The sequence below is a fragment of the Pinus tabuliformis genome, chromosome 5_2 (assembly GCF_031772625.1).
Source record: "Pinus tabuliformis cultivar Carrire ecotype Pingquan chromosome 5_2, CPIR1, whole genome shotgun sequence".
In the NCBI taxonomy this organism is placed as follows: domain Eukaryota; kingdom Viridiplantae; phylum Streptophyta; class Pinopsida; order Pinales; family Pinaceae; genus Pinus; species Pinus tabuliformis.
In genome coordinates, this window is record NC_142306.1 from 434,316,359 (window position 1) to 434,328,431 (window position 12,073).

At 38.5% G+C, this 12,073-nt stretch overlaps 1 protein-coding gene across 7 annotated transcripts in view; it reads right to left on the minus strand.

Annotated features, from left to right (window-relative positions):
- The window catches only part of LOC149159517 (uncharacterized), a 350,379-nt gene that overhangs the window by 36,405 nt on the left and 301,901 nt on the right, over nt 1-12,073 (minus strand). For 6 of the 7 annotated variants that reach the window (XM_089436495.1, XM_089436499.1, XM_089436497.1 and 3 more), the window contains one exon: nt 3,253-3,422. In XM_089436495.1, the coding sequence (XP_089292621.1) occupies nt 3,253-3,422 (170 nt within the window). Of the gene's footprint in view, nt 1-3,252; nt 3,423-5,265; nt 5,414-5,512; nt 5,654-12,073 lie in introns of those variants that run through there. The other variant, XM_089436500.1, reaches the window with a different exon arrangement.

A 12,073-nucleotide genomic window follows, 5' to 3' on the forward strand; every position in this document is an offset into this window, starting at 1 on the left:
GAGTCGTGTCTCCTACACTTGTTGGTTCCCAACAAGTTTCTCATCATCTCATCCATAGGAGCTATCCCCCTTAGCCTAAATTCAGGAGATAGATTAACAGAGTGGGTAGGAATCAGAGCGATAGCCCCTGCCTTGAGAATTGTCGCAATTTTGTGTACAATTTCAGCTAGAACATGGGGTTTTTGCTCTAACTTGGAGCCTATATCTTGTGTCTCTTGTTCTGTTATCTTCGTATTTTGTATTTTGCTATTTGCTTGATGAAAAGGAAAATACACATGTAATAATAATAGGCCAACAGTAACTTCACAAGTAATTATCAAGTAAGAGAAATCGTCACTTTTACCTGCCTTTTGATTTCTCAACATGGTATCAAAGCTAAAGATTAATGGAAGCCAGTTTGAATATCACATTCTATTGGCATTCTTAAAGAAGACTCTTCATCATTGTAGTAGTCATCATGTCTAAGATCTGAGGTTTGCAACTTCCAATTAAAAGGTTTACAAGTATAGCTCATATCATTGGCAAGTTATGTTTTTGTGGAATGAGTGCGACACGCATCATCTACAACGACTCGTGTTTGCAACGATTTTGTCACAAGTCCAAGGAAGCAATTGTGCAAATTTTCAAAATTCAAAATCATCAGCCAACACTTTGATGTATCATTGTATACCCAATTTCTACAAATTGTAATGTAAATGATTCTAGTACGACCACTAAATTATGTAACAACCTAGGTAAGCCTATGATTTTGGCGATGAATTTCATCCTAGAAGGTTTTTTAATCTCACTGCATTATCTATGTTTCTAAACACAGACATCAGCAAAGTTTTTCCTCTAGCTTAAACCCCAAAGCTAAGGTGGAATATATTAACAAGGTCTTAGGTGAGTCCTAGTGTTATAATGAGTATGTGTAAAAGTGGTTTAGGAATAATTTAAGCTATTTGGCTAAATTATTTTATTACAAATCACTTGGTCTACTAGATCATATTGTGTCGCAAAATTGTGTATTCCCCCTTTGAGGATTGAATTTGTAATAGCTAATGTAAAAAAATATTTTAATGCATGGTCCCTCGCAATCAGACACCATGGCTAAAGTATTTGAGGGTGGAAAAAATAATTGATCCCCTTTTGTGTCAATTAATTAATTTTTCTGGCAAAAATAAAATTAAATTCTATGCTAAAAAATTAAACAATTTAGAGTCAAAAAACTAATTTTAGAGAAATTAGTTTCTCCAAGTGGAAAATGTCCAAAAAATTCGTAGTTCGAAACAAAGTTAACTTTTGGAGGTCACCACAAAGGAAAAAATGGATTTTTTGAGAAAAATTAGAACCTTGGACCTTGGTGGTTAAGTCAAACTAAAAGTTTTTGAGGAAATTAATCCAAAAATTTATTTTTTGGATTAATAAAAAATGGATTTTATGAGAAATTCAAAATTTCTTCAAAAATAATTATTTTCAATGGCGGAAATTAAAAAATGATCAAATATTTATCAATGGTCAAGATTATTTTGATGGGGATCAAGCCAACTAGCCGTTATTTTCCATTTGGAAGATTTATCTATAAATTAGAAGCCATTTTGCTTCTCAAGTCATGTTGAGAACTTTGGTTCTAGACTGATGTAAAATCATAACGCTGATGTTGAGCCATTGTTCTGCTGGGAACGTTTGAATATCATAATAAAAGACTTTGCTAGTTATGTGTTAATCCTATATTGTGCTTCAATGCTATATAAATTGTTATTTCATTTGTCAATGATGGGAACATTCAATTGGTAAATTTGGGATTTATCTTAGGTGATCCAATTCATTCTATGATCTAACAATTTTTCTTGAGAAATATTATATAGATCTGCAGGTACACTACCAGTTGGGCTCCAAGTTCATAGACTATGGACATGGGCTGACCTTGTTTGGGCTCTGGGAAATTCATCTGCTTTTCTTACTTCGCTAAAGGTTGTGGTTAATACTCTATCTTTCGAAATACATTGAGCCATTTTCAATATTCAAAAAAATATTTTCTCAAAAATGTTTCATTTACAAGCATTGTATATTTTGTAATTATTTTGCTTTCTTTTTTTAAATATTTTTCTAACCCTTATTTTGCAGCAATTGGGGTTTTAATTTTAAATTTGTATATATTGGGGATTTTTCGAGAAAGTTTTATTTTCATTTGTGCTTCCTAGACTCTTTTATTATATAAAATACATTTCTTTGCTTTGATACATTAGCCCTCCAAGGGACTTTACATCATGACCTTGACTTTGACTCTTATACAAAACCCTAGAGCACTCAATGGGTGCTTTGACCCAGGACAAGAGACCAATGGGCAAGAAACCCATTTTAAAATATTTTTTCTTTTAGAAAATATATTTTCTTTTTCTTTCTTTTGACAAGTACAATAAATTGCATCAAGTCATGGTCCAAACACAATAATGAAAACCGAAACTAATTACAACTTTCAACATCCTTTAGCATCTACTCCCCTTGGCTTCATCTAGGAGAGAGCCTAGATTGAGGAGTTGGGATTTGGGTGACAGCCCCAACTCTTAGCTTGCCCCAAGGCCACAACAAGTGGAGTTAGAGACCAACAGGTGCCAACAAGGGCCATAGGGCTCATGCTATGTTGCCCCCCAAGTAGGAATTGTCAAGCTCATTCTTTTAGGGCCAGTCAGATGGAAGGTAAATCCCACAATAAGGACACAAAAATACATCCAAAAACTAGTCTTGCAATTCCCAAAGTTATTAAGCTTAGGTAAGCCATGTCCTTTTGTTCCCCTTCTACTGTATCATATATCTGATTAGCTATATTTTAACAAGCATCAAGCCTTTTTCATTTTAATATTTTATACTTTATGATTAACACTGTTAATGTCCAATCCATCTGAAACTAAAAGTTCCTTTGTATCAGCTACTGATATAAAACTACTTACCCATTGATACTAAGAGTATACATCTGTAACATGAAAATAGTATATATCTAAAGAAGATACAAAACCTATACACCGAGATTATGGTGGTTTAGTAACAATGATTCAAACCAAATTGATGTCTCTGGAGACATATCATGAAAATTTTGTGCTATATTATACATTGACATTACAACTTGGCAATTAACATAATCACCTATCAATAACTGAGTTTTGAACAAAATAGAAAACATATACATGAGACAAGGAATGCATACTTGAAAGTTGAAACAAATACTCTTCTTAAAAAATAAATATGCTGAAAATTATGTCAATATTTTAATACCATAATCTTGCAACACCAGTTGAGCAACCATCTCCTGTAGGCTTAATACATAGCGTTGGAGCATCGAGCATGCTTGTTAGACTATGCCAGAGATCTGACGTTGAACTTGCCAATAATTCTTCTCTGCTTCGTACCACCTTGCTTATAGTCAACACCCCTAAATTTGACAACTATGGAAAGCAAAGAGTCATACAAGTTAGATCTATGTTTTGTTCTACTGTTTGTAAATGCTTTTCCGTAAAAATAAGACACTTCAAAACGGCAAAAAAAATTATTATGCATTTAATTAGCACACTGACAAATTCTATTAACGATTTTCTTAAGCTCTATTACATCATAAATGTTGTTGGTAAATATAGTTTGAATGATTGAAAATTACACGTAATCTTTATTTTGAACCGTACAGGTTTACACAAGCATCACTGCAAGAAGCTTGAGAGTGAACAACCATGAAAAGATTTTAAAAGGTGGAACTAGAAGGTATGCTATATTCTGACAAAGTTCAAGAGGGCATGCTGAATGAAGCCTAAATATAAAGTATCAAAATAGGATCATAGCCAAACAGGCAAGGCACAACAAAATTTCTTCAACGCATGTTTAGGTAGTGCGCAAAGTATAAACCCTTTGAAACTTCAACTGCTTTTTCAAAGGCCAGAAAAGTGTTTAATCTTATGCTAGAGGACTTACAATGTATTAAGCCATACTGAAAAGGCTAGTTACAGAATGACTGTGTTCTTTGATTTACAAGCAGCAATACACATGTCAGTATATGGATGTCAAAAAAGTGAAGTTTGCTTTGCCGTAACTACTAGGTGTTGCCACTTCAAGGTAGCTACCTTAGACACACACTCTATCAAGTGCGATATTGCTGCATATACGAGGTTCCTGTTCCAGCTTCTGATATCCAGGACTGGTTTCTCCTACGTTTCATCACATGCTTCTAGGTGACTACTAGGCACGAAGGTAGGTAGCGTAATCATCTCACCCCCATACTTAATACTTTCCACAATTCCCTCACATCTCCATTTCATCCATATACATTTCCATTTCCCAAATTATGGATAGCTTGTCGAATGTCACCATAAAAAGTCTCAATGCAACAACAAAAAAATCATGAAAATCTCCATCAAATGAAACCAAAATTATATGCTGAGTGGTAAAGAGAAAATAAAAATAAAAAATAAAAACGTGCACTACTTCAATAAAAGGCCAACCCCTAAAATCCTAATGTTAAAAGCGTATCAAAAGAAGAAATGACTAAAAAATTAATGAAAAATAACAGAACAGGGAAGAAAATGGTGCTGAAGTAGCGAAAAGTTGAATAATAGGAACCAATGTTGCAGTTATCGTTATCGAGATATTATCAGCAAGGGAAAAAATCGGGAAAAAATCGTAAAAAACGGGAAATAATCGGGAAAAAATTGGGAAAAAATCGTAAAATACAAAAATATTCATTTTTTTTTCAATTTTTTTAATATCTAAAGAATCTACAACATAAAATAAAGACATTGACACATAAATATGATAAAAGAACTAATATATAAGATGTGTAATATCATTTCTAGTGCTACATCACACATAACAATGAATCATGTCCTGAATAGTAAGTCTTGACTCCTGAGTCCCAACTCAGCCTCAAAATATCAACAAAAAATATAATAATGTATCTCATATCATGAGTCATAATGTCATATGCCCTGAAATGAACCAAATAACTAAAGTCTAATACTACTGATTTCCTCTACCCCTCTTGCAAGAAAATGCAATAGCTTTCCCTTTCCTTCTAGATGTAGATGTCAATGGAGTTGGCAGTGGACTCTATTGTGCTCTAGAAGCTGAAGAACTAGGAGCTATGGGAGGTAGACCACGTCCTCTACTAGTGGCAGGGATAGCCTGGGTAGGTGGTGTCACCTCCTCCTCTTGTTGCTCCTCCTCCTCCTCCTCCTCCTCCTCCCCCTCTACGCCTTCCACTACCTCCTGCTCTAACCAATCATTGGTAGACTCCATGAGAGGCCTCTCGGCCTCAACCCTCCATGCAATAGTGGTGTCAATCCCATCCAATGAGATGGCCTCCATATCAAGTATCCTCTCAAGTTGCCTCACCCACAATTGAAGATTGTAGTAGACGTAGACCATGTCATTAAGTCGCTGGGACTCCAACCTGTACAAAGATATGAAATAATAATTATAAAAAAAATATTGCTTAATGAATTCAAAAAATTAATTGGAGATTTGCAATATTTTAAGTTTTAAGTTTAACCTATTGCGCTTCTTGTTGTGTATTTTTCAAATACACTCCAGTTGTGCTCGCATCCTGAGGAGCTACATGTTTGACTGAGGATTCAAATGGCAAGCTTTTGCAGATGGGGTACCCTGGCACCATACATTCTCCACCATGCATCTACAACAAAATTACAAATAAAATTTTAAATAAACATAAGAAAAAAATGAAATTTGAAAGTTGAAGCGAAGTATGAAGTTATGAACTTGAAGAGACAATAAAATTTGAAACAAACTAAAAAAAAAAATGGCATTTTAATCGTCCTATCAATCACAACCATCTCAAAGCCAAATGTGCCACCTACCATCCTATATGTCTCCATTTCTTTGGAGATTTCTATACATTCTACTGGAGATCGCACCATCCTCTGAACACAGGTTAAGAATCAATCCACGATCTCAGCATCAAATACGAACCCACATGGTTAAGAAAATGCTGGATTCAGGTAGATCCCTGTAGCATGAATGAGACGATGGAGTGTGTTGTTCCATCGTTCATCAATCACTTCCCATAGGAGGAGTTGTTTCTGAAACTCCTCATCTTCCTTATCATCATAGTATGCCCGAATGGATTCTTTGGCCCTGTCCATGGCCTCATACAAATAGCCCATTGCGGGCTTCTCACCATCAACTAATCGAAGAACCTTTACCAAAGGTTCAATAACGGTGCACACCTCTTGCAGTCTCGCCCATAAGTCTTCCTGGTATGAAACTAATCTGCATATGGCCTCTCCCTCTGGTTTGCAGCTCATTGTAAAAGCACGCCACTCCTCTGAAAGAAACATTCTCTTCACATCCCACATAGAATTCAAGAGGGATTGAAGAGATATGATACTGGTGGCAAACCGTGTAATGGCGGGGGTGAAATAGGTCCCTTCTTTGAACACAGTGGATGCTGCACACATAATGCTACATGCGAGTCAGAACGCACCAACTCCTTGTTGTTGGTGAATTTTCTCATCAAGCTAAGCACAGATGTATGATTATATATAAATTTTGTAATGCTTTTTGATAAGTCAACAATATCTTTGATAAAGGAAATTTTCCTATGTCCTCCAACATCAAATCAATAAAATGTGCAGCGCAAGGTGTCCAAAATAAAGTAGGATGCCTCTCCATAAGCATCTTGCCAGCAGCAACATAATTTGCAGCATTGTCCGTTATGACTTGGACAACATGTTCTGCACCCACCTCCAAAATAAACACATCCAACGAATCACATAAAGTTTTTGCATCTTTGATATGTGAAGATGCATCAACAGATTTCATAAACATTGTCCCCTTGGGACAACTAACCAAGAAGTTTATAAGAGTTCTCCACTTTTGGTCGGTCCAACCATCTGACATCACAGTGCATCCTGTTTGTGCCCATGATGCCCTAAACTCCTCCAATCTTTTGGTGTAGTCAACCTTTTCATTTTAAAGAATCCGGCCTCTAAAGTCATCATAAGAAGGGATTTTGTACCCTGGGCCAACAGTTGCAATAGCATCAACAACAGGCTAGAAAAATGGATTATTCCTTGCAACGCTGAAAGGAATATCACTCCAAAGGAGAAATTTGGCCAACAACTTGTCAGCTTGTTCTTTCTCAGTTTTTTTAAGCATTGAAGTGATAGATGATTGTGAACTAGGTGTGGTTCTAGGAACAGAAAATGATGAGACAGCTACCGGGTTGGTTGTAGATATTGATACTGAAGTAGAACCAATGCCACTTCCTTGTTCACCTGAGCCTAACACCCTCTTTGATAGTTGTTTCTTCATTTCTACTTGGGCCTCTCTCTCGTGTTCTAATTCTTCCAATGATCTCATGGCTCTTCAAATGATTTCCAAATTTGTATTTGTGCAAGGCCCTACATCAAATCCAGGGATTTGTGCAAGGTGATACTTCAATCTATAAACCCCCCCGACATATGATGCCCACACAACTTGCAACTCAAGTTTATTCTATTAAACCCTCCATCAGGTTCACCAAATTCCCACAAAGAGTCCAATTTTCTTGGCATGTTTGTAACTTGGTTGAACTCTTGACTCTTGAGTTTTAAATTTGTAAGATGAAGTTTGAACTTTGAACTTTGAAGTTGAATGGTGAACCTATGGCAAAATAAGGATTGCAAGTTACAAAAATTAAAAAAAATTACATACATGAGTAACATGACAAAACACATTGAATTTTTGACAATTTAACAAACAAAAACGCCATCAAATTAACTCAAAAATATTTGATAAACAATGGGTTATCCAAACCCAACCAAAAAAAAAAAAAAACCTCATAAATTTGGTGACAATACCGGTTTCCCAGAGAAAACTGATCCTCTCTTCCTCAGCTCTCAATCCACCAGGGTTTTTGAGTCGCTTTTCTCCTCCAATCAGCTCCCGATCGACCAAGGTTTTTCTCCTAGGTCACTCCCAATCCACGTCGTTGTCGTTGTCTGTCCAAATGAATAAAAAAAATCGTTTTTTGGTGTTATAAACCCGCTGTCTGCCGGCCCAGCAATAACAACCCTATCGAATCACGATTTTTTCGTTTTTATCACGATCTTTTGAAATTATCACAATTTTTTCGTTTTTATCGCGATCTTTCGAAATTATCGCGATCTTTTCCAAAAAAAATCAAGAAAAAAAAAATGTTTAAAAATCGTGCGATAATATCATTAAATTATAAAAATCGCGATAATTCGATAATATCGCGATTTTCGCATCACTGATAGGAACTCCCTCACCAAGGTTTGCAATGAATTATATCAAGATTCCTAGTCACAAAAAGACTAATGGGACTAGAAATAAACTTACTACCTCACTTTATGACTTTGAGAGTTATTTTATAAGTTTTCCCTGTGAAAATTACTCAAACCCGGGAATCCCTATTGCAGCAACTGATGGTATTTCTTCTACATGTTAGATTTACATGAACAAGTTATTTGCAGTTTCCTACCACAAACATCAAAATACATACACTGCAGCCTACACCATTTAAATAATATGCCGAAACAAGACACTGAACAATAGAGAAAATACAACACAAGTGACAATTTTTTTGGGACAAATGTCCCTGGAAAAACCTAATGCGGGAAAACTGAAGAAGCAGATCTGATGGTTTTTATTATTAAGCAGAATTTACTTCTAAATACAACCTCTAGATGCCTTGTAGGCAATCCAATACAGAGAATATCACTCGACAGAAGAAATTAGTGAGATTACCTCACTCTACACTGCAAGTCCTGGCTGATCCAGCAGCAGAACCAACAAGTCCCTGGCTACTTCTGTGCTGCCCCTCCGTGGGTCTGAGTCAGCCTCTAAGGCACTGCATCCTCTCTGATGGGAATCGATTGGCTATCTGAAGTTGATTCCAGCCCTCCCGGCTCAGAACGTCTAGCTCTCCAACAAATTTTGACCTCTGCGTAGGAGGCTTTGCGTGGACCCTGTGTGAGCCCTTCATGGCTCTGTGTCACCCTCTCTGCCAACTGCGTTGCCTCCTCTATGTGCTTCTCTGCCAACTGCATTGCCTCCTCTGTGTGCCTCTCTGCCAAGTATTCTTGGCTCCAGAGAAGATCCTCCAGCCAAAACTCTCTATGCCCCTCTCTGTGTAATCACTACAAAATCACTACGCTACCTCTAGCTTCAGTAATTCAATCTGACTAATCAACTCTCTGCGTGTGTTCCAAATGACCCTCAAGCCTCCATAAATAACCTTCTCGTTGACATTCAAAGGCCCAGATTAGAAGCTAGTCAATGGCTAAGATCATTTCTGCTTGATCCTCGTCTTCTTCTAGAAGTTACACCCACAGCTAGATTAATACCCATTAATTATTTTAATTTCCTAAGTTTAGACTTAGGGACCATTAAAAATAATCACTTATTTTAATAACACTGTCTCCGGGTGGAATTTCCCAAAACGCTTTCTGGGTTCTTTGGAATACATGTGCCCAAGCCTCCCTGCAAAATTTGAGACTTAGAGCACATCTGATACTACCAGAAATCAACACTCCCTCTTAGCGAGGAATGTGCTCTAGCAACGCCTCCCACTGAAGCATCACCTTGACTTCATAACATCGTCCTCTGCGTTGGTGATGTCTGACATATTGTCCACCAACTACTGCAATGCTGCCATATTGTACTATTGATAAAACTGCCACTGTCAACACTGCATGCGTACTACAGCTCCCTCAGAATTTTTTCATCCATGCTGCTACTGCCACTGCCAACTTCTCCTGCACTGCAAATTGTTGCTACTACTGCAACAGCAATGGAAAAACATCCCAAATTACTGAACAGGTGTTCAGCATAGATGCATCTCAATGCTGAAGATCTCACTGGTTCTAGGCTCATGATATCCCTCTAAGGCCACTGCGATGCTGCTGCTACTGCACTGCTATTACTTTGCACTACGCTGCTCAGACTTGGCGTTCTAGCCACTACATCTGTCACTCCAACACTCCACTACACTAATTGACATTGATCCATCTTGCTGCTTTTGATTTGGGCTCCCGTAGCAAGGAATTGATCTGAGAGATGGGCTTCTCAAGGATCTAGCCCGTCTGTAGCTCTTTCGAACTACAACTCTAAATCAGCCCACTTCCCTCCTGGAGATATCTCGGCTGTCATGGCAAATTCCTCCTGCTCAATCTTCGTGGGTGCAGCCTTCGGATCGTGCTTCTCATCTTTGTCCTTCTTCCTAAGAGGACAATGTGTTGCGTAGTGACTCATTTCACTACACCTGAAGCATTTGATCTTCGAGACATCCTTCTTCTGCCTCCGCTGCTCCTATTGACCCTTGGATGCAAGGGCTGCATTTTCTTCCTCCCCCTTGGGCTTCAACCCACTATTGTTGCTTCCGTCAAGTTTACACTTGACCAAGTCTCTCCTCAACTCCTCTTGCTTAAGGGCTACCCACATCTCATCCCAATTTGGAAAAGTCACCCTGCCTAGGATACTCTGCACAAAGACTTGCCAATCCTCAGAAACAAAATTGAGGGCTAGTCTTACCAAATCGAACCCTTGAAGTGTAGACCCCACAGTTGCTAACTCGTCTCGGGTCTCCTGAAACTTCGTGAGGAATGGAGCTATGCGCTCCCCCTTCTCCATCTGCACAGATCTTAGTTTATGCTCTAAGTACATCTTCCGCTGCTCGGAAGATCCCTGATACAGCGTTGCCAAGGCATCCCACATCTCCTTAGCAGTGCCTCTGCTAGTGACATGACAAACCATGTGACCCTTTACTCCATCAAGGATCATCCTCTTGGCCTTCGCCATTTCTGCTTGTTACTTCTTCAGCGGATCTGCACTTGCAGGCACAACCACCACGCAATTGACATAGGTGTTGAGAGAATGATGATCTAGAAGGAATGACATCCTTGCCTACCAAATGACATAGTTGGATGCCCCATCCAATTTGTCCTAATCTCTCAACCCACTGGTTTCCATCTCTTCCATGAAAATGTTGAACTGCTACTCTTTATTTCTTACTGCAGTTGCTCAGGCAATAAGAAAACAGACTTCTTGGGGAGAAGTCTACTTGACGAAAAATTCCCTCACTGTGCTCCTCCTCTCTCTTCTGATGTCTTTCAGCCTAGCAATCTACCTATCGAAAAATTGTGTCCCACTAGCTCTTCCTCACATTAAGGCTCAGCATTGCTCCCTCTGCCATGACAAGATTTCGATCTGGAAGCCCTTCCTCTCTGTCGACTCACTCAGAGAGAGACTTCCTTGAAAAGTTAGCCCTCCTGGCTTGGACGGCGCAATCCCTCTGGGATTCGAACTGCTGCCTCCTACAGCTATTTCGATCTCCTTTTCTGCTCAGCACTGGATTCTCTAGCACTGTTCTTCTTGCTCACCTACGCTCCCTGCACTCCTCTGATACCATATGAAAATTCCTCAAACCCGGGAAACCCTATTGCAACAACTGATGATATTTCTTTTACTTGTTAGATTTACATGAACAAGTTATTTGCAATTTCCTACACTGCATCCCACACCATTTAAATCAGTGTTGCACGAAGCGCCCCCCCCCGGTTCCAAGCCCCGAAGCGCGTCCTGTACGGAAGCGCCTAGGAAGCTTGGCCGGAAGCGCCGCTTCGGCATTTTTAGCCGCTTCTTGGAAATTTGGAAGCACTGTACGGAAGCGCTGAAGCGCGCTTCGTACAGTGCTTCGGGTGTCAGAAGCATGGCGCTTCGGAGGAGGAAGCATACGCTTCCCGTACGCTTCCGGAAAAGCTTCCGGAAAAGCGTTTAGAAAATCGTTTTTTTTTCAATTTTTTTTTAATTTTAGGTAAGTTTGCTTGTTGGGGGTGGGTCCACCTTGGGTTAGGGTGACGAATGAAGGCAAAAAAAAATATAAATATAGCAGATGCTCCCTCATGGTAATGTTAAATTCTTAAAGTAAAAGTGACATTCTCCTTTATTTTTCATTTTCATCCTTTTACTTAAATTTTTAACATTACCATGAAATGACTCAAGATGTTTGAGAGTGGTTCCAGCCTCATTGGACTTCATATGGAGAAAATAGAATTTCATATCCTATTCAAAATTCAGCAGACTTAACAGT